The following is a 21672-nucleotide window of genomic DNA, read 5'->3' as shown; positions in this document are numbered from 1 at the left end:
CAGAATTCCAACTTTAAACCACAAACTCTGACTATAAACACAGAATTCTGACTTAAAACACAGACTTTTAACTTTAAACTCCAAATACTGACTTCCAGATAGAAACTTTTTTACTTTTCCTCAGAATTCTGACTTTAAATTAAAAATTAAACTCTCATGAACTCATTAAAGTCGTGACTTTAAAAATTTTTCATGTATGTCCCTATTCCTCTTCTGCAGATATCCACCTTTAAAAAGGTTGGAATAATTTGAGTCATTTGATCTAATTATTCACGTGTTTTCTTACGAGGAGGCAGTCCTTTTAAAACATACTAGGTAGTTTTTCCAACAGTGATACTGAGTCAAAGATCAAGGTATTGCCATGCAATCGCTGATAAAAATGAAGGCTTTTTAAACTTTTTGTCCAAAAATGGCTTGGATTCATTTTGTTCTCTCTGCAACACACTGAAGCCAAGTGAGACAGAACCTCCCTGTTGTTCCAACGGGGGGAAAATATGGCATTTTGGAATCAAACCCTTCAAAGATGGTTGTCTCTCTAAATTCACACACAAACACAATACAGATATTACGATTTGGAATTATTGTGCAGTCTTTGTAAACAGTCACATAGGACAGTGCTTCGCAGCAAGTGCATTATTCGTTTGTATATGTGCTTTTGTGTTTATGGCGGCAACAAGGTGGAAGTCAGTTGTTTATTATTTTCCCTGGTGCTCCAATAAAGTCTAAGAGGCAGAGCAATCTTCTGCTCAACAGTCTCCAGAAATTGGGCAGTACTGCTGGGTAATGCAGTCTGTTCCCTGTGTGTTCACAGTTTAATGGTCCACGCGTGTCAAACACATCCTGAGAGAACAACTCTCCGTCCACACGAGGGTTTATTCGTTTAGTTTTTGTCTTGTCAGAGCGGTGGACCGCTGCGGCTACCGCGCCGTGACCATCCACAGGCCCAGAGCCACGTTGGCCGCCAGCAGGGCGCTGCCCGCCAGCAGCAGGAAGAAGCCAATCAGCTCACGCTTCTGGCGGTCCGTTACCACAGTAACCAGCGTGGCCTCCAGCAGGGCGTTCAGCATCCACTGACCGTCGAGAGCGAAGCACGGCACTGAGTTTACTACTGCTAACGCACCAGAGAGGGACACCACATATCTGAGAGACAGCAGGGTTAAAGATAATACCAGATTACACACACGATGCACACACACATTATCTCAACACGGCGTCTATTTAGCAGCTGTTCCTGAGCTTTCGATCATTTCACTTGATTTCATCAGCAGCAGACATTCAGTTTAAAAACTTTTAGTCCATTATGGTTTAAAAAAACAAAAACGAAGATCATGCAAGAGGATCAAAAGACCAGAAAAACACCTAAACAGACTGAGTGTGCAGATTATTTTCCATTGACTGATTCTGACACTGAACTGAATCACAGGAGAAATATCTTAGATAGCTCTAAAGCTGTTCACTACAGTGATATTTTTTCATTTATTTTGTTCATAGACAAAGAGCTTGTGTGCAGATATCAGCTGCAATAGATTAGTACCATTACTAGTATTTGCATGACTTGACTTTCAAAACATTATAAGTAAACTGGGAGGAAATATAAACTCTGGAAGCAACAAAAACAAAGAGCCTTCAAAGTGAGACTGCAACTTTTGAAAGAAGACAGAACAAATTCTTCCTCAGGCGGAGGCGATGAAACACACCTTTGATTGTAGATTTAATTCACTCGTTTTTTTCTAATTCTTGCCAACACTGCTTTGTAACTGGCATGACTATATTAGAATATATTATTTATGTTATTTAAATTACTGGGACTAGATGGGGCAAGATACGCTCCAACAGATGGCTGTAATACGGTACGTAAGGATGTAAACTGCCCCAAAACAGGAGAAGAAGACGTGTTAAAGGCCTGACACACGTGTATGTGGCAGGAAAGTATTTTCAGGAACATTGTGGATGAGGAGCTGTGCGAGACATAATGTTTTCTCATGATCTACTTCAATTGCAAACACACATTCGATGCATTTAAAGAAACAGTAAAATAACGCTGGATGTCCGGAGTCACTCTGGACGGATGTCTGGTTTGCTCACTCCACGTGAAGGCATTTTTCATGGGACGTTACCCTTCACTCTTGCTGCTTTAACTGGCAAAATAGATTTCCCTGAATATAGATCCCTGCTCCCATTCACACATGACCACATTCAGGGATTGACTGCATGTATCAGAGCAGCTACAGTCGAAATACTATGAAACAATACTGAGGATAAAACTGAGTTAAATATTCATCATTCAGACAGTACAGACAGCACTCTGGTCACACAGGGACAAATATTATTTTAAAAAGTTGCATCATTTGTTTAAATTTTAAGTAAGTGACTTTGACAGAAGAGTAGCGTTCAGTTTTCTAAAGCCACCTCCTCATTCATCCATCATCTGATTAGAACCGGCGTCCTTTAAACATGGCTGCTTTCACGTATTCACTCCAAACTCTGTCCTGAGAATCAGGCCCGTGTCAGACGTGCTCACATGTTAAAAATACTCCTCATGGTTGAGGCGAGGGAGCGCCTGCAGAGCAAGGAGGAGGAGGAGGAGGAGGAGGAGGAGGAGGAGGAGGACTCATCTGTAATGATGACTGTTTGTGCTCCGATATCAATAGTCTTTAAATTAACAGACAGTGATGGAAGCAGAGGAAGATGCTGAGATCAGCTGACTGCAGTGTGCCGACTCTGCAGTGATTTTTTCCCCCCAGGATGGCAAAAGCATGGCAGGACATGCCTTAAAAAAAATAAAAAATCACTACCCAGCAGAACAGACACTTTGTGGTGTGCTGTGTTTCTGATGTTTTCATATCACAGATGATGAAGAAAGGCACTAAAACGTGAGCTCAAAAATATTGGACTCGTGTGGGCTGATAATGATTGGCAGATATTCTGTATGAAAACAAAACAGTCAGCGGCTTCGCAGGCGAGCAGCTTCATCAACACGCCCAGCTGCTCCGACTCTGAGCTGCTCGATTCACACACGCAGCTCACACCAACATTTGCGTTTACAGACACAACTCCTCCAGGTAGTTTCTAGATAATTGCAGAGTTGCAGCTGATGTGTGAAAGGGGCTCATGAAAGGATACTTGCAGAAGGTCTCCAAGAAGATGGGCAGATCCAGGTGGAGGAAACCGAAGCGGGGCACGAAGTTGGTCAAACTCACTTGGGGAAACACAAAACACAGGAGGTGTAACTGCAAACACTGTGTGGGTGCAGAGTTCATCAATGCAGAAATATCACAGGGTTGAATCATTCACCAAGACAAGACAATAAGCCTCTGTGACTGCAGAGTCAGCTCATCACCGACACTGTAAACCACAATTATATGAATAATACAGATACAAGCTGCCCTCCAGGGCGGGAACTGTTCATCTAAAAATGATCATGTTGCAACTGGTACCACTGAAGTTACAAGACTCCAATTTACCTCAGAATGGCTGATACAGTCCTACTTCAGCTCATGATTTCCTCCATCTTCAAACTTGCAAGTGAAATCATAAAATACATAAAAAACTAAGGTGAACACAGCAGCTCAACAGTGTGCGTACCAGCGTACTGAAGGTGCGGCGGGTAACCCACAAACAGCATGTGTGTGTTGGGCGGGTGCGTGACACGGATGAAGCGAGTCTGGTTCTCCAGGGACGGCGTGACGCAAACACTGGCACCGTGGGAGTGTGCGGCGCAGTTGTCGTCGGTACGACACACCCGTGTCCCCGTCACCATCTTACGGACCGGCATACAGGCGTACTGCAGCCACAGGATCAAAGAGGGAGGGCAAATGTAAGAAGAGAAGTCAGAGGAATTAGCAGCAAAGCATTTTTAGTTTTTGACTTTAAGAATTTAAAGGGTAACTTTGGTGTTTATCAGCCTGGACCCTGGACCGCTGGAGAGCGGGGCAAGTGCACACGGTCGAAGTTTGTCCAATAAGAGTCCTTGTTTTTCTTACCAACAGGCTCAGTGAGTTGGAGAACATTATGGAGAGGATCCCTTCAGGAATAAACCTTTATGTTAAGAATAAAATCCTTTTTGTTTGACCAGAAACAGTCATTTTATCATCATCACTGTCATCTTCATTGAAAACTTGACAGAAACAAAAAATTTCACATCTAATGCTGTGAATTAAGGGTTTCACATCAACCGAACCAGAGCTGGTGGTTGTTGGAGCTGTGGAAAGACAAACCAAGATGTCAGTGTTTCTGTAAATGGAGTTTGGTGAGAACAATGAAACAGCTGTTTCTGGTTAAATAAAAAGGATCTCTAGGGATCCTTTCCATAAGACACTCAAAATAATCTGAACCTGTCAGAAGTGAAAAACAAGAACTTTTAGTGGATGTGCTTTTGGTAGTTTGCAGGATTTCACTGCTGCAGCATTCTCCCTCAGTACTGGACCACCTTCAAAATCTGGTGTCACCATCACAAAACATGGGGAAACAGGGTCCAGGCTTAAAAATACTTTCACTTTAACTTTTTCTGGTGTTGTCTGTCTTGTTTTTGGCTTTCTTGTCCATACATCCCTTTGTCTCTTAACAATGTCTACCATCTTGTTTTCTTTTTCATAAATCTTTATTCATGATAGACCACTTTAATGTCACACTTCTCATTATTATTCTGTCTCGTTGGCTGTGTTCTTCCACGACTGTGACCTTGTGAACACCGTCACACTAAATGTGTGATATTTTGCAGCCAACATACTGGAGGTGCAGTATTAGTGAAGCATTAGTAAATCCAGAGAAATCCAACAGGAGGACACATGTTTTATTTTCCTCCTGCGTTAAGAAGAATAAACTGTTGAAATTTGGTTTTTATGTATATTCAGAATTGTTCTTTTATTGTGCATTAAACTTGTGTAGCTGGAAACAAAGTGGCACAAAATGGGAATAAAAGGAACTAAATTAAATAAAGGAAGAAACATAAATACGACTGTCTGAAAGGGTTGGAAACCTGCTCACATGATGAAGCAGTCACAAAAAGTCCCAGCCTGTCTGCCTCTATCTGTGTGTGTGTGTGTGTGTGTGTGTGTGTGTGTGTGTGTGTGTGTGTGTGTGTGTGTGTGTGTGTGTGTGTGTCACCTCTCTCTCTCTGTTCCTGCCATTTGGTTTGATGTAAGAGAAGCAGAGGTCTGTCAGGCTGTTGTTGCTGCAGCAGTCCATCGTTCCATCCAAACGTTTAAAGGCTGGAGGAGAGACGGAGAGAGATAGCGGTTGATTAGATCTGTGCGTCGGGCTGAAAAATCACACAAACTCACGTCACATCACACACATCAAGATGGACGACTGAGGTTTTATGTTCTATGTTTTGACCCTCTGAGCTGATTAGACAAGAACAGAGTAGCAGAAACTTTATGTCATGACATGTGACATCTCCAGTGAGCAGCAAATCCTGAGTGGCAGATTCAAAAAGTTTAAGATTTTAAGGTGCATCGTTATTCGTTGCCTTAGATTTTGAGTTTTAGTTATTGTTCAGTTTTACTGAGTTTTATCTATAACATTTTAATTCTCACGCTTTTAACCTTTTAATGCATTTCAACTGAAATTGTAAATACTGTTATTACCATTTTTACTGTTTTTTGTGTGTTATTGTCTTTTCTCTACCCTCTATTTATGCTGTTTTATCAAACAATATATGCCTTAGTCTTCAGTGCTATGTTTGTTGTTATGCACCAACATGCCACCGCAAATTCCTTGTAAGTGAAAAACTACTTGGCGATAAAATAGATTCTGATTCTGAAATCTTGCATAAATCTATTCATTGTCGTCTTTTTGTTTCTACTTTTATGTTGCACTATTTTAATCTTGTCCTGTGGAACATTTTGGGCTGCATGTTTGTATAAGAAGTGCTTCATAAATTAAGTTGAGTTCAAGCCACAGAAATTACAGAAATGTAACACTTGCCGTCTTGAAGAGGATAATGTTTCCTGTGATTGGACGATGGAGGGAAGGTGGGAAGTACAGTCTTTAATCTAACCTTAGACTAAGATAAAATAAGGGCTGCAACCAACAGCTATTTACAACGTCCAGTGTGATGACTTTAGTTTCCTTGTTCTGATCGACCAAACAATTAAAATATATTCAATTAACTGCTACATATGACACAGAAAAACAGCTGCAGATTGATGTTTTGCTGAGTGAAATTGTGGTAATTTGACAAATAAATTAACATTTTTGTCATTTATTTCTGAATTATGATGTCTGATGTGTGCCACTGGAATAAATACAGACCACGGAGAAGCAACGGGAGCTCTGATTGGCCAGCTGTTGTCTCTGACCTCATACGTGACTCCAGGTTACAGCTGGCCAATCACAGCTCCCGCTGCCGCTCCGTGGGTTTGACCTGGTTCAATTTCTAGGAGGCACACTGAGGTGAAAATATACCAAAGATAATTTAATTTTTACAGAGTTTTTAATGATTGAATCAATTTTATAATTAAAAATTTTGAACAGAGTGTAATTAAACAGTGAATAAGTCTGCAGATTCTTTATTGAATTACACTCACAAAATAAAGAATAAGCCTTTTTCATTCCCCTATAAATTAAAAAATGTCGTCTTTACGCTTTGACTGAACCTCTGCCCTCGCCGCAGCACGCTCACCTCGTCCGTGGGCCCAGCTGGGCTGCAGGCTGGCGACGGGGACACAATATCCTGTCTGTGGGGTGTGAGAGAGATGAGACAGGCAGCTGCTCCAGTCCTCCACTCCACGGACCGGACAGTCCTCCAGACCCGTCACGATGTCCCCAACTGACAGACCCCGGGGACCGTCAGCCGCAGAGCCCTGCTTCCGGAGACACGGGCAGATAGAAGAGATCGATTCAAGCAGCCCAGAGGTCACTAAGTTCGATGGTTTTATGGTTTGAATCCTGCAATCTTGCATTATTTGGGAAAGTCCGGGCGGGGGCAGGGATTGGCAAATACAGTTCTCACTCCCAGCTACTGAAAATGAGTCCTTGAGCAACAGACAACAACAAACTGTGGCTGAATTGCTGCCTTTATGAATGTGCAGGGGGCCATCATAAAAAATCATTTCATGCCCTGTCAAATCAGCCCAGATAAATAACAATTATTATTGACTCTGACTCTGGAAAACATGCTACAGCAGTGCAGCAGTTTCTTCCATAATAACAGACAACTGATGACACCCATCAACGATTATTACATTTTGTTGCACAAAGGTCAATCTGAATGCTGCGACTCCCTGGGGTAAATATTCAGATAGAAGCAAATAAATGTTGATTCTAGCGCTGCAACTAACATTTCTTTGATTGCTGATTAATCTCTCAGTGATTAATCGATTACTTGTTTGTCTATAAAATGTCAGAAAATGGTGAAAAACGTCCGTCAGTGTGTCCCAAAGAAAGCCCAAAGATATTCAGTTTACTGTGAGAAATCTGCTGCACTGACCTGGACGACCTCGGTGACCAGCGCCCCGCCGCCGGTGGAGTACGCCGGAAACAGAAAGAGCGGCAACAGGAAGAGGAAGGCTAACGCTGCCACACACAGAACAAAGTTGTGCCAAACTCCTGCAGAAAGAAAACAGAAACATTTAAACTTTTATTCACTGTAAATTGTCTGTTTCAGTTTGGATGTTTTGTTGGGTTTGGGTTAGTTTATTTAAAGTATTTAGGTTTTATTTAAAAATAGTCGTATCAAGGTGGGACTGGTGTTTATCTAGAGCGCAAACCCTTTTTAGATCAATTCAAACCAGGACGGTTTTATAAATGTCCTGAAGTACAAAACCTTGAAAACTGTAAAGATATCTGTTCAAGTTAATCCTCACAAAGTGTCAGACACACTACAATGCACCAGTGTTACATACTTGAGTCTTCATTCTCTGTGAACTGTTGTGACTGCAGTTTCCGACTATAGGATGTCGTGGCAGAGCAGAAACCGCTGCTCACTGATTATAACTCTCTATACCATCTTAATTATGTGACACAGTCTGTCTCCCAAAACCACGAGAGGAACATTTTTTTTCATTGCCTGATGAGGTCAAAACAGAACTTTTAGGTCTTATTTTTTCCTGAAAAATTAGAAAAAAAAGAAGCTATCATTCAAACGAGGTGACGGCAGCATCAAACAACAGTACGTGAAGTTTCTGGTCAGGAGAAAATCATCAGAAATACTTTTCTCTTGGGGAAAAAGCGCAGGCATTACCGGTCACTAGATCCAAATTCAAGTGAGTAAAATGTTGTATAAGAGTCTAATTTTAGGCCTACAAGGTGCATATATTTTCCATATTGACTTGAGACAGTAAACAAACTATTAAAGTTGCGTCACCTATCTCTCCAGGAATAAATAATAAACATGTTATGTGAGAGAGGCCCCCTGCGTACACAGCGATCTCCGCTGTGGAGAGAGACAGATGCGGATAAATAAACACAGCATGCTGTTATGTCACCACTCCCCTGATGGGAAAAGCATCTTTCTCTCCCTGTCTCTGTGTTGGTTTTTTTTGTCATATGAACTTGATTGGACGTCTCAGTCTGGTGCCCGCAGTCACTTATTTTCTTGTCATGTTAAGAAGTGAAAAAGCCTGGAGGAATCTGCTTTAAGATATGGATGGTTTTACAGTGGCTCTTCACTGCCCCCTGAAGGCTCCTGACAGCACAGAGAGAGAGAGAGAGAGAGAGACAGAGAGCCATTTAGTAGTTTTACATTTGAAAGTGTTTTGCTCTCACACACTCTGACAGCTGACAGACACTTGAGTATCTGCAGGGAGTTTAGCCACCGAATCATCCTGACACTCATTTCCTTGTTTCTGCAGGATTGTCCTGCATTTCCCAGTGGAACTGACAAGCGACACAAAACATGCAAAAACTTTAAGGACTGAAATGATGAATTCCTTAGTATTTGAATGCCGGCTCCCCCTCTCAGGACGGCCCATTATTTCCATTGCTCTGAAAATACGCGCTCATACTCTCATGCAGTTGTTAGTTCAGTCGCTGTCCATGAATCACAGCGGGGTTTGACCTTAATCACTCAAAGGAAGAGTGACTGATTTAACAACAGGCACTTTCTTCTCCTCTTCTTCCTAAAGTTCACACGTTTACACCAAAACTCAGAAAATAAAGGCTGAATTAGCACATCCGTGATAAGTTTTAACTTAATTTCATTGCTAAAATGTATGAAAGAAACAGGAAACAGTTCCTTTCTCTCTCTCATTTTCTAACACTCGAGTATTGAGTTTATATAACATCGCTTTTGCAGTAATTTATCATATAAGCATTTTTTTCTGCTGCTTCAAACTGCCCTCTGCAAAACTGCTTTTTAATCAAAAACTGTAACATTCTTCTTGACCAGACTGCTTTAGAAATAATCAGCCTTCAACTGGCTCCCTATGGTGGCCCATAGGAGACATCAGTCGCATTCATGCGTGAATAACTGCCCGCCCCACCAATCAATTCATTAAAATCTAATTTTCTTAATTGCAGAGAGAAATGATTTGATGTGAAGCAGCTGTCTGGTGTTCAGATATTAAGGACCTCGGACTGACCTTCACCGGCTGAACAGAAACGAGAGTTTGACGAAGCGTTCGGAATAACTGTGATTAATAGCTGTGATCGCATCAGCCGGCAAAATCGTCAGGATTATCATCTTACCGGCGCAGAAGATGCGGAGCTGCTGAGCGGGCGATATGAGGTTGAGGTGCGTGGTGAAGAGGTCCACAAACGCGCCGGGGTACACCACGAACACAAACATGCCGAAGCCGTTCACTCGCACCTGCTCCCTGCCGGGGTGAGAAGAAATATCAAAAGGTTAGAAGAGGCCAGCTATTCTGATAATCGATTAATCAGTTTGAGTACGTTTTTAAGAAGACAAAAAAGAAGACAAAAAAGGTGGAGCGCACGGTCCATGCGCTCACATGTTTGGACCTATTTTTCAATTGAAAAGATTATGACAGGATTAATTAAATGATTTTCATTATTTTCTGCTATTTTATGGACCAAATAACTAATTGATTAGTGGAAAAATGATTTCCAGATTGATCACTGGTTGAAAAACAGGTGGAGCGCACCATTTTTAAAAAGTGGGTCCCCAGACAATTTTTTGGGGGGGAAACACTGGTTTAAGAAACAGAAAAAGAAACAATCAATCAACCTCTTACTGTGAGCGATGAGATTCTACATGAACACACTATTTTCTGCCAGAGTTAGAGCAGTTTTGATTATTTTATAATAAAGATATCTGTGTTTATTTATGTATCCATTGTGTTGCTCTTCTGACCGGTTTGTCGTGGGAGTGATAACGTCACATTCCTCTGTGCACCAATCAGAATCGACATTTGCATCAGGATCTGCTGTTAGTTGGCAAATCTGATCAAAAACACGCCCGCGCAGGCCTGATGGAGCACACGGCTTAGTTTCTGGTTAAAAGCTCTTCATGAATAATACCATGAGAAGTTTAATTAACTTTGTTGCTAATTAAATCATGAATATTTAACATCAAATGTTTAATATGAGAGATTCAAAGCCACGTTTTTTGGTCAAATGCAGCCAGATCCTGAGACTCAAACACAGATATTTGGAAAAGGACGTTGAGCTCAAACATTGACGGACAAAATGACACCAGACCAGCTTAAAAAATAACTTAAATTTATATTTAAAATAACACAACATGCACCCAAAGGTTCATATCTTTTCACTTAACAAGCTCATGCACAATGACACCTCAGAAGATGCTTCCAGTGTGAGAGGTTTTTGAGAAAATGGGGAGAAATCAAATAAAATCTGCTTGTTATGAGCCACATCCCTCCAGCTAAGTACATAAACAACAAACAGTTAAACTACAATAAGCGTATTCTAAAAATTGAAGAGGTAGCACATCTCAAGTTCTCAAGTCAAGGAGGATAAAATACTCACATTTCACTTATTTATTTGGCTCACATCAGGTAATATGATGTTAGATTTTGATTTCTTGTCTCCACTTTAATTCGAAACATTGCTTATTTATAGTGTAAAAATGTAAGCCTCATCATTTTCGGGGTTTCAGTGATTTTTGTCTAAAGAACGGATCAATTCAATCTGATTTTCATGCACATTTGAGGTCGTGCTTCACTCAAAAATTCACTTTTCCCACTACAACGGTAAAAATGATCAGCGCAGTTGCATCGTGACTCAGAAGATGTTCCCAATAAGCAGAAAGAAAAGTGGAGAGTCCCTCTGGGTGAGTACAAAAATAATAAACAATTTAATTACAGTGCTTGTGCTGCAGACCATATTTGTCTCATTTTATTTTTACTGTGTTTATTGCAACATTATTATCAGTGGCAGCATCAGCAGTAGTAGCAGTGATTTTAGTTGAACATCATGTTTCTATAGCAACCACTAATATTTGGAAAAGTTAAGTGAGTGGCACCAACATAAGGGACAGAATGACAGTAAACCAGATTGAAAAATATCTCCATTACAAGTCAGTCTTTTTAAAAAACACCTTTGTGTAAAATTAATATGACTTTTTAATTATGTTTTTGAATCTCTGCTTTAATTAAAAATCTCGCTAAAAACAAACTTAAGGCACACGTTTACTGCTACGACGGTACAATGAGCGCCACCGTTCACGAGCTCGTGCTTCGTGACACCTCAGAGGATGCTTCCGATAAGCAGAGAGGAAACTGGGGGGAAGCACATAAAAGCTGCTTGGTATGCAGTAAAGTCCCTCTGGGGGAGGACAAGAACAATAAACAGCTGAATTACAGTTGAACTACTCTGCTTGCACTGCAAACTGTCTTTCAAAATTTTGATTTTATTGCATTTTTGCAATTTTATCATCATCATCAGCAGCAGCAGCAGCAGCAGCAGCAGGCCTTGTATAAGTGAACCAACAGTAGTTGTCAGCAGCTGGATGCTGATTTATAAGATTAAAACTTTTAACACAACTGTGACCTGTAATATACTGCATATTTTATGGGTAACATAACTTAATAATTACCTTGTTAGACAGTGTCGTAGAAAAAGTGCACTGTGTGTAAGAATGTAATGAACCAACTGTGAGTGACTCACAGCAGACAACTTCTCTTATGATCGTACTAACAATTATTTTCATAGTTGATTAATCAGTGAGTTATTTTATCATCTTTGCCCAGGATGACGTTTCAGTCTGCTGTCCTACAGTAGTGAAGAAACCAAAAAATATTCACACAATTTTGTTTTTCCTAAGACATTACTCAAACCAATTAAATCAGCAATCAAAACAGTTGGTGATTAATTTAATAATCAGTTACTCCTTGCAGCTCTGGATCATACTGTTCTGAACACATAATAAAACACAGATATCAGTCACTAGAGCTGCAACGATTAGTCGATTAATCAATGAGTTGATCAAATGAAAATTCACCTGCAACTATTTTGATAGTCGATTAATCATTTCAGTCATTTTTCAAGCAAAAACGTCAAACATTTTCTGGCTCCAGCTGCTTAAATTTAAGGATTCGCTGCTTTTCTTTGTGATTTACAACAATAAATGAAGAGTCTTTGGGTTTTGGACTGTTGGTTGGTCGGTTGGTTTTACAGACTAAACAATCAATCGTGAAAGTAATTGACAGATTAATCGATAATGAAAAGAATCGTTAGTTGCAGCCCTATCAGTCACCACGACTGTTACAACAGCAACATGACCAGCTGATCTCAGAGCTGTGCAGGAAAACTGATCTAATTAGCTGCTCGGTAAATACAGATTGATGGACTGCAGTAGAAGAAGGTCTTTTTTTCCAGCTCTTAATGTTGTTTGTTATATTATAAAACCAGTCAGATATTTGCAAATAAAATCAGACACTAACAATAATGAGTCCTGAAGGATGAACAGGAGGGATGAAATAATGTCACAACGAATCAAAAACCCTTTAACCCCCTTGTGCATCACGTTGGTAATTCTCCCATTTTTTCTTTCCTAATCGCCATTGGATACTCTGCTGGTTGCCATGGTAACAGATTATGTTATGGAAACATCTCTGTGTGTGCGTGTGTTTTGTTTTTTTTTACCTCAATGCTGCCACGGCGTGGCCCAGCTCATGTATGACACCGCTGAGCAGCAGGGCGATGAAGAAGTAGGCCAGCTGACTGGTGGGTAGATTAACACCAGGGACCTAAAAACACACCCGAGACCAGAAAAAAAAAAAAAAAGAGCAACACACAACTGTGAGTGATACAGAAACACAACAGGAACACCAACAGTCATCCTCAGGGAGAAAAATCAACATATTTCATGGGTTATTTGCCTCTTTGATCTGATTTTTGAGGGTATTTTAATCCCTTTTCAGCAGGAAAATGTCATTAAGCTGTGATGTAATATATCTCCACCGCGCATCAGAGACATAAACACAACACTAAATGTATTTAAATCCTCCTCCTCACTCTTTTTGATGCATCCTTCTTCACATTAACTGCCTCACGTTTTGCTGAAACGGTGGTTTTCTGTGTGGTCTCCGCTGGCTGTGTGGTGCATTTTGTGCCGCTCCAGGGCTGAATACTCAGTTATAAATGGACCATTAATAGCTTCCCATGAATCACCTGCACCACTGCTCTGCTGGGGATAGTGCTCACATTAATGCACGGCTGTTTGACACCTCAATGAATACAGAGTGAACAGGAGAAAAATGCTAAATAAGAGCCTTCCTCATAATTGGGGGCATTTGTCGCCCCCTCGTTTGAATATCAGAGGCTTTGTGTGAACTTTCAAGGGCATTTATGTTCTAATCGCTGACCCTGCTCACTTTAAAGACACACATAATGCTTTATACATCTAATTTGAGTGAATATTTGATAGAAACAGGAGTTTGAGACGTATTTTCCTGGTGTAAAGGACACTCAAACTTCCTCTGTCTGTTTACTGTGTTTAAATTTTAACTCCTCTCACGTGAATTAATCATAAAAGCTCATGAATGTCCGGCTCGGTGTGTACGTACCACCACCTGCAGGGCCTGCTGACCTCCTATCCGAGGGTTGTCCGTGGTCATCTGAGCCAGCGTCTGCTGCAGCGTCTTTATCAGCAGCACCACCGAGCCCAGCATGGCCAAAATACCGAACACCAGGCCGCTGTTGAACCTGGGAGGGAAAACATCGACACGACAAGAGCGTTCAGTTCAAGCAGGACTATCTGGAAATAAAGTAGAAGCTTCCAAGCAAAGAGCAGAGAAGGAAAAAGTGCTCCATGTTGAAGCTAAAGTGTGTATCAAGATTTTGGAAGACTTGCCTGATCATCCATTGAGTGATGAGAACAGACGCACAAAAACCAGCAGACATTATGTTGAGCAACAGCTGGCCAGTGAAAATAAGTCATAGCTGAGAAAATGAAGGTTTTTAGCTTGTGAGATTCAAACATTTCCAACAATTTCACAGTGTTGTTAAGTTTCCGACGCCCTTTATTCCTTACATTAAAATGAGTTTTGGATGACTGGATTGCAATCGGACAGTGCTCGACCACATGAAAGTACAAATTTAAATGCATTCGAGATGCACCGAGGACGGATTGTGATACGATCGGCCAAACCGCCTCCGGACGTGGTCTGGGACGCACCGTGACCACGTTAAGCCCAAGCGTGAATGCACTTTTGTTTCCAATCCACATAAAACAACTATGTGGGTGGGAAAAAAAACACGATTTAGCGACTTTATCCCAAAAGAACGACAAATTTAGCAACTTATTCTGCCAACAGCGGCAGGGTGTCTCGGTCTCCCTCTCTTGGGTCATGCGTCGGCAGTCAGTGTGATGTTTGTGTCGGGCAGGACACTGACTCAGAGTACAACTGAGCCTCTCTCACTCTCTCTCTCTTTCTGGATTAGGTGTTCCTATAGCTTGTAAATATGCAAATAAATAGCTTCTCTCTCTCTGTTCGCTCTCTGTATTTACAGATCTCGGTTGTTCCTACATAGAGTCACAGAAGTGCCATAAAAAAATAATTCATGTGTAAAAGAATAAGATAATAAATGTGGAAATATAACATTAGGTAGTTAGTTTGATCTTTAAAAATATGTAAATAGTTCCTTTGATGTTCTCCCTCCCTTTGTACATGTTTTTTAAACTTTTTGGTTATAGATTTCTCCATCTACCATAGCTGGTGATCTCTCCCTTGTTGCTGCCTACACAACCACTAAACTTTAAGTAGATGAACGCCCGATGACGCCATCAACAGGCAAATGAGTGAATGACATCATCTGGCAACTTTTAGCAACAACTGGTGCTCGCTACTTTCACTGTAAAAGAGTTGGCAAGACTCAATGTGGACACTGGAGACACATTTTAATATCAGGACTAAATGTAATTGCCATTGTCGAGTCAAAATTTATTTGAAAAGACACACCGTGGTTTTATCTGACAAAATATTCTGCTCCAACACATATTTGTCACCGGCTGGTGTTTCCAAAATAAATAAATAAATTTTCACTGTGGTCAAAACACTGTTTTGCTCTCCCACTTGCTTGACAAAGGAAGGCGTCCACGTGTACAAAGAGGGCGGTCCAGCTTAATCTGATGAATCAATTTAATCAAATTTTTTTCCAGGATTTCTTTTAGGGTTATGATACCAATATCTAAGCAAAATATAAGGAATATATAAGCAATATAAGCTGGTGTTGAAGTGATATAATGTGGTGTTTACATACAAGTATGAATGAGGAAAGGACAGAAATGATGCAGGAAACAGGAGAAGTGTAGTTAATTTATTTATTTATTTTTAAAAAGTGTCCTCACCACAGGTAGAGGGCTCGGGGGTTGATGCGGGCGCAGTACGCAAACAGCCGGTTGAACATGGTGGTTTGCCATCTCACATGGAAAGGAGACAACATCAGCCCGCGACTCGCCAGCCAGGACTCGTAGCTGATCCGATGAGTCACTGACGACTGCGGGAGGAAACCGGAAAACGGACACGGTCAATCTAAGAGTGCAGCAAACTCAACGCACCTGTCAGCTTAACGTGAAGAACGACCAGGGAAGTCACTAAAACGAGAGACGACCCTCATTACAAATTATCACACAGAGATTTTATTATTTAGTACCAACATTTTCAAATAGATCTTGGTGATTTATTGAGCAAAATGATTTATATATCATAAATCATGAATCATAAAAATGTACAATGTTGGCAGAGAGGAGATAAAACTCTAAAAAGTAAGAATATTTCAGAGAGCACTGTTGACGTTCAGTGATGTCTGTAGGAAACCTCCCTGTTAAAGCTGTTGTCTCTTGCAGTTCTTATGTAACAACAAAGAAACGTCTGGTGATTTATTACAACGACGATGAGACACAGCAGCATCTTCTAATGGACTGTCACAGAGCTCAGGATGCCTGAGATAAATTGAAAGGGTTCGGTGTACAGTTTGATCCATGTTATAAATCTGTCGTGGAGCATTATGGAAGATAAATCGCCATCTAAACTTTCGGAACTGATACAAATAATTGTAATTGTATTTTATGTGAAACAGGATGTGTTATGGTTATACAGCAGACTGTGATCGATGGAAACACAGTAATCAAACAGACTGGCCTGATATGGGCCTACAGAGCGTTGGTTCCCCCTTTAGGGACATGCCAGACATCACAAGGGGTCCCAAAAACTTTGTTTGCTGTGAGGTAACAACAGATTTATAGTATGTCACTTAGTCGTCAGCAACTCTGTGACCTCTCGAGCTCTGTGATAATGAATTATTCTTCTTCTGGTAATGATGAGTGTGTGTAAGCTGTTGGGTTGTTGGAAGAAAAAGTACACAACTTACATTAGAAAAGAGACGTTTACCAAATATAAAGGTTCTTAGAACGGAAACAATTATAACTGATGTTGATTTTGGACAGTAAATTCAAATTAAGATAAGATAATCCTTTATTATCAGCTGTCCTTAGATACAAGTAGAGATATAACAGAAAAAACAATGTTTGAGGTGATTTAGATTTAACACAATGAGGGGCATTTATGAGGACTAGAGGAGCCCCCTGCAGGGCAACCTGCCTCTGATTGACTGACAGGATCAAAATATTCAGCAACTGACTGATACTGAGCAGGACATTATTTTATTTTTATTTATTCTTTATTCCCTCTGTGTTCATTTCAATAATTGGGTGGCATATGTATGTTAAATTAATTAAAAATGGTAAAAAATTATCATTCCCTTTAATACTACAAATGATATCGCAAATAATTAATAATTGTAATAAATAATTGTAATCAGATAGTTCTTCAAAATTGTTCAGTCCTAATCAACACACAACAATATTTTCATTTGTCGATTAATCTTCTATTATTATTTTTTAGTTAACTGATAAATTGTTTAATCTTTAAAATGTTGATCGTTTCCCAAAACTCAAGGCTAAGTCTTCAAATGTCTTGTTTTGTCCACAAGCTGAAGATATTCAGTTTACTGTCACACAGAGGAGTAAAGAAACCAGAAAATATTCACATTTAAGAAGTTAGGAAAAGAGAATTTTGACTTTTTTTTCTTAAGACAATTACTCAAACCGATTTATTGATTATCAAAATAGCTGGTGATAATTTAGATACTCAATTAATGATGGATAATTTGATAAATCACTGAGGTTACATAATTTCCCTTGCAAGTTGTGGGACTAATCTTGTTTTTTTAAATAAGTGTCTGCTCATTCTAGTTACCTCAGACCAACCAATCAAATGATTGTTTTATTTGGGCATTTTGTAGCAACAGTGCAATAATATGTTTGCTGTTTGGCTGCTCATGTTTACAAAGTCCAGGATGTGAAACCTTATTTGTCAAATTTTACCTAATGTCTCAAATGACCTGATTTCCTCATGTTTCCACAGTTTCAAGACTGTTTTTTAGCAAAGTCTTCAATATTTATTATTGCATGTAAATTGCTCTCTAATGGGTGACTGTGATGAATGAAACCATAAAAATAGCAGGAACAGGTGGAAGTTGAAGCCCTCAAACACAACACGTCGTGAGGCTGTTGCTGAAACAACTGTTAGCTCATGAAGCGGCTTCTCTGTCTCCGCTAACACCTGTATGCTAACCGAAATCTTTACTGGACACCAAAGAAGAAATAACAAGAGTTTATATTCACCCTGAGCATTGTGTCGAAGAGATAAACAGCACACCAGGCTGCCATCACACACACCAGCAGAGGAACAGGGATCATCCTGCATCAGAAGACTCTCCGAGGACACAATGAACCAAACTGAGCCGCGTCCATCACTCCGTCTGTCCGCTGCTCATCACGGAGCTAACCGACATTACATATCTATAACACTACATACAGCTGTGAACATTTTAATATGAAATATAAAAGACTCAGAAATGCTCTGTTTCCAGGGATGCTGTGAATGAAAAGAATCGTCAGCACTGTGCGACACACTTCCGGGTTCTTCTTCTTCGCTTGTATTATTAAGGTCAGTCAAACGGAGCACTGCCGCCACCAAGTGTTCAAAGAGAGAACTTCACTTTAAAAATATTTAAAATTCAGAGATATTCAAGATGTTTATTGTCACGCCAGTTGCACAAGTACAATCGTGTGAAAAACTTTGGCCGGAATGCTACTGTATCTGAGAAAAAAAAATAAAAGCACATAAGTAACAGAATAACAAGAAAATAATAAGCACTGAACAATAATAATAAAAAGATAAAAATATACAATAAGATGTGTATACTTAAAAAAACAGGATATACAATACTGAAAATAATTTAAAAAATTGACATACACACACACACACACACACACACACACTTATATATTTACACACACACACACACACACACACACACACACACACACACAAAGCAGTGAAGGCTACATAATTTTAGTTTTGCCCAGATCCACAAGTTGGGATATGTTATGTTATAGTTGCTCCCAATCAAGAATAGAAATAAATAAAAACAATAAATAAGTATGTCAACATATCTGCATTTTACAGTCTACTACAACATATAGGCCTCGCAACAATATAGGCCTTTAGACAGAAAAACAGAAAATAAGAACATGTATACAACAATAAAATTATAACAATAATAATTTACAAAAGGTGTGTTAAAGGTTTTATTGATAACATTTTCATATTAAAAAAAATAATTCTGAAAATATAATCATGATACTAAAGGTTTAGTTTTTTAGTCCACAAGACAATGTTGGAGTTTCACAGGAAAACAGTGTCACAGAATCTCCCAGACATTTAAAGTGAATGGTGACCAGTTTTCAAACATAAACATAAATGAAATGGGGGGAAAAAAACATTAAAAAATAAAGAAAGGAAGATCTGCAAATGAGTTTCCCAGGAGATTCTGAAGGCAGCACTAGCCCCTAAAATGGAGCCCAGAAAAATCGATCAGAGGCACTTTAGCTGAGCTGCAGCAATATAAAATGAAAAGTGTGAGTGTGGACATTGGATTTCATCAGAGCAAAAGGTCAGGGAAGTAAAAGGACACCAATAAATGTCGATGGTCTGACACAGATGCAACAAGGAAACGAGTTCCAGCTCTGACTCATTAAGCCATAAAAATGTGACCGAGGGAACATAAAACTGCTTGTGGATAAAGACTTGTGTGTGTGGATGCTTTTCACACCGATATCGCCACAATTCAGTGTCACACAAAACCTGCCGCAAATGTTTTATTCCAGTAACCTGAAGACTCACTAAAATGTCTGAAAGTCACTTTTTTGGGAGGGAAAGTGTCTGTTTCTTATTGTTAGTCAGAAAAATGTTCAAAGTGAAATATTCGTGTCTATTTTCTGACAATATGAGCACCCTGAGCAGACAAACAGGACAGATCCAGCTTCCCATTTACTGCCAACTGCAACAGCTGCTGGTGGACAAGAGGGACGAACTGTCAGGCAGTGAAATCAATTATCTGATCTCTGATGAAAACAGTCATCATTCATTAAATTAGTCTTGACTGTCATCACTGCATGCCTGGTTTATTTATCACCTAATTTAAATTCTTGTCTTAATTCTAGTCCCAAATCTACCTGAGCTGTCCCAAATGTAAACTGAAGTCTTACCCAAAAGAAACTAATTTAAGAGAAACTGGCTAAAATGTCTTCATTGAGGTTGTCTATTTTTTAATCTGACTCACTCAGACATTGTTTTAAAAAAAACACTCATCTTCTTTTGTAACTTGTCCTATACGTGTGGACAGATTAACCTGCTGCAGGGCCATGGGACAAAACTGAGCTGTGGGCCACAGTGAGGGAGCTGAGACTCCCCCCTCATTGAACAGGTGGAGAACACTTATAAACCATGTTGCCAATTTTAACCAAATTTTGAGTAAATCTGCAAAAGAAAATGCAAATGTATGATTATGAGGAGGTGATTCATCAAGATAAGCAGTAGGTGGAGCCAATTCTCCAGTCAGATAAGCATTATGACATGGTAGAAGAAGAGGGTGCAACAAGGTGACATAACCACCACCATTCAAACCTGAAACAGTGAAAAACAATGTAGAAAACACAATGGACATGTGACATTTCTGTTAGTTTCATGCATCCATGTGAAGACAATCAGAGATCAGAGTGGAAACAGCTGATCAGTCATGTGAGTTTAATGTTCACTGTACAAGGAGATTTATTTATCATTTTCAACAAAGCTGTATTATAATATTTTGACACTGTTCTCTCTTTAATTGATTGATTGGATTGCCTGAAGAGGTTAAATAAAAAGCTGCTCTTCAGTCTGAAGTGGATAATTCTTTATTTCCTGATGTATCACTATACTGATACTTCTGTATCCGCTGCCGTACCACCAGACTGAAGCGAATACTTCTGTATCTCTGGCTGTACCACCAGACTGAAGCGGATACTTCTATGTTAAGGACTTTTTTGGCTCTTTTGATGTTTCATCAACTTTTTCTAACGCGATACTTCAAATGTGCACAAAAATACATTGATGGCAACAAGGCTCATATATAAATATCAAGTTTTTAGCAGGATTAGCGAGCTTTCTGTTAGATAATACTGATATATTACACCATATATACCACAGATACCTGCAGCATGCACTAGTTTAGTTTGTAATTTAGTTGTTTGTTGAGTAATTTGATATGGATGATATATTTATCCACCTCTGTTCAGTGAGCTGTCATGATGCACTCATGCAAGAATGCAGCTGCCCAATTTTAATGGACTGTACCAACTTGTACCAAGGAGAAGGGTGATCCAGTGCAGATTTTAATAGACTTTGTTTTGCTGTTTGCTTATGAGTTGTCATTGCGTTCTGTTGCATTTTCAGTATGTATGTATTGTAAAATTTGATGTTATAGATTTGTACTTTACATTTTAGGCCTATTTTTTCCTAATAGAATATTTGTACCATACATTATGTAGAGAGAGTTGAGGGCATTGTTTTGGTCTTGTTGTTTCATTTTGTTGTTGAAGTTAAATATGGATCTGTGACAGTCTGTTTCGAGTGATATTGCTCTTTGCTGTGGGTCATCATCACCAAAATCCTCATGGCCTCCTGATCTCCCAGTCTCTTTGTGTTTGTAGCCAATCATCATGCAGAGTGTACAACAGACGACACATGGGAGCGTCATTATATTTTGCCCAGATCCTCCCTTAGGTTTGCTGTTTGCCTGTAGGCCAAAATATGCCAAAGCACCGTCCACATTTGTGCATCTTGTAGAAGTGTTCAAAAAATTTTATCTCTTGCTAGAAAACACATATATCTACTGCAACTTCTCTGCAGCTCCTCTCTT

At 39.7% G+C, this 21672-nt stretch overlaps 1 protein-coding gene across 1 annotated transcript; it reads right to left on the bottom strand.

Annotated features, from left to right (window-relative positions):
• Positions 1-113: 113 nt before the first annotated feature.
• On the bottom strand, positions 114-18522 carry mbtps2 (membrane-bound transcription factor peptidase, site 2). The gene is made up of 11 exons (XM_084746893.1): positions 18053-18522; positions 15716-15864; positions 13932-14070; positions 13009-13112; positions 9631-9758; positions 7433-7551; positions 6626-6806; positions 5107-5210; positions 3586-3784; positions 3124-3199; positions 114-1140 (listed from the first exon to the last, which is right to left on the bottom strand). The coding sequence occupies exons 1-11, from the start codon at positions 18125-18127 to the stop codon at positions 918-920; spliced, it is 1497 nt and encodes a 498-aa protein (XP_084603019.1). The 5' UTR covers positions 18128-18522; the 3' UTR covers positions 114-917.
• Positions 18523-21672: the final 3150 nt, after the last annotated feature.

The sequence above is a fragment of the Lutjanus erythropterus genome, chromosome 21 (genome assembly GCF_056507025.1).
Source record: "Lutjanus erythropterus isolate fLutEry1 chromosome 21, fLutEry1.hap2, whole genome shotgun sequence".
In the NCBI taxonomy this organism is placed as follows: Eukaryota; Metazoa; Chordata; class Actinopteri; order Lutjaniformes; family Lutjanidae; genus Lutjanus; species Lutjanus erythropterus.
Note: the sequence above shows the minus strand (reverse complement) of the source record. Positions and strands in the feature narration are given on the sequence as shown.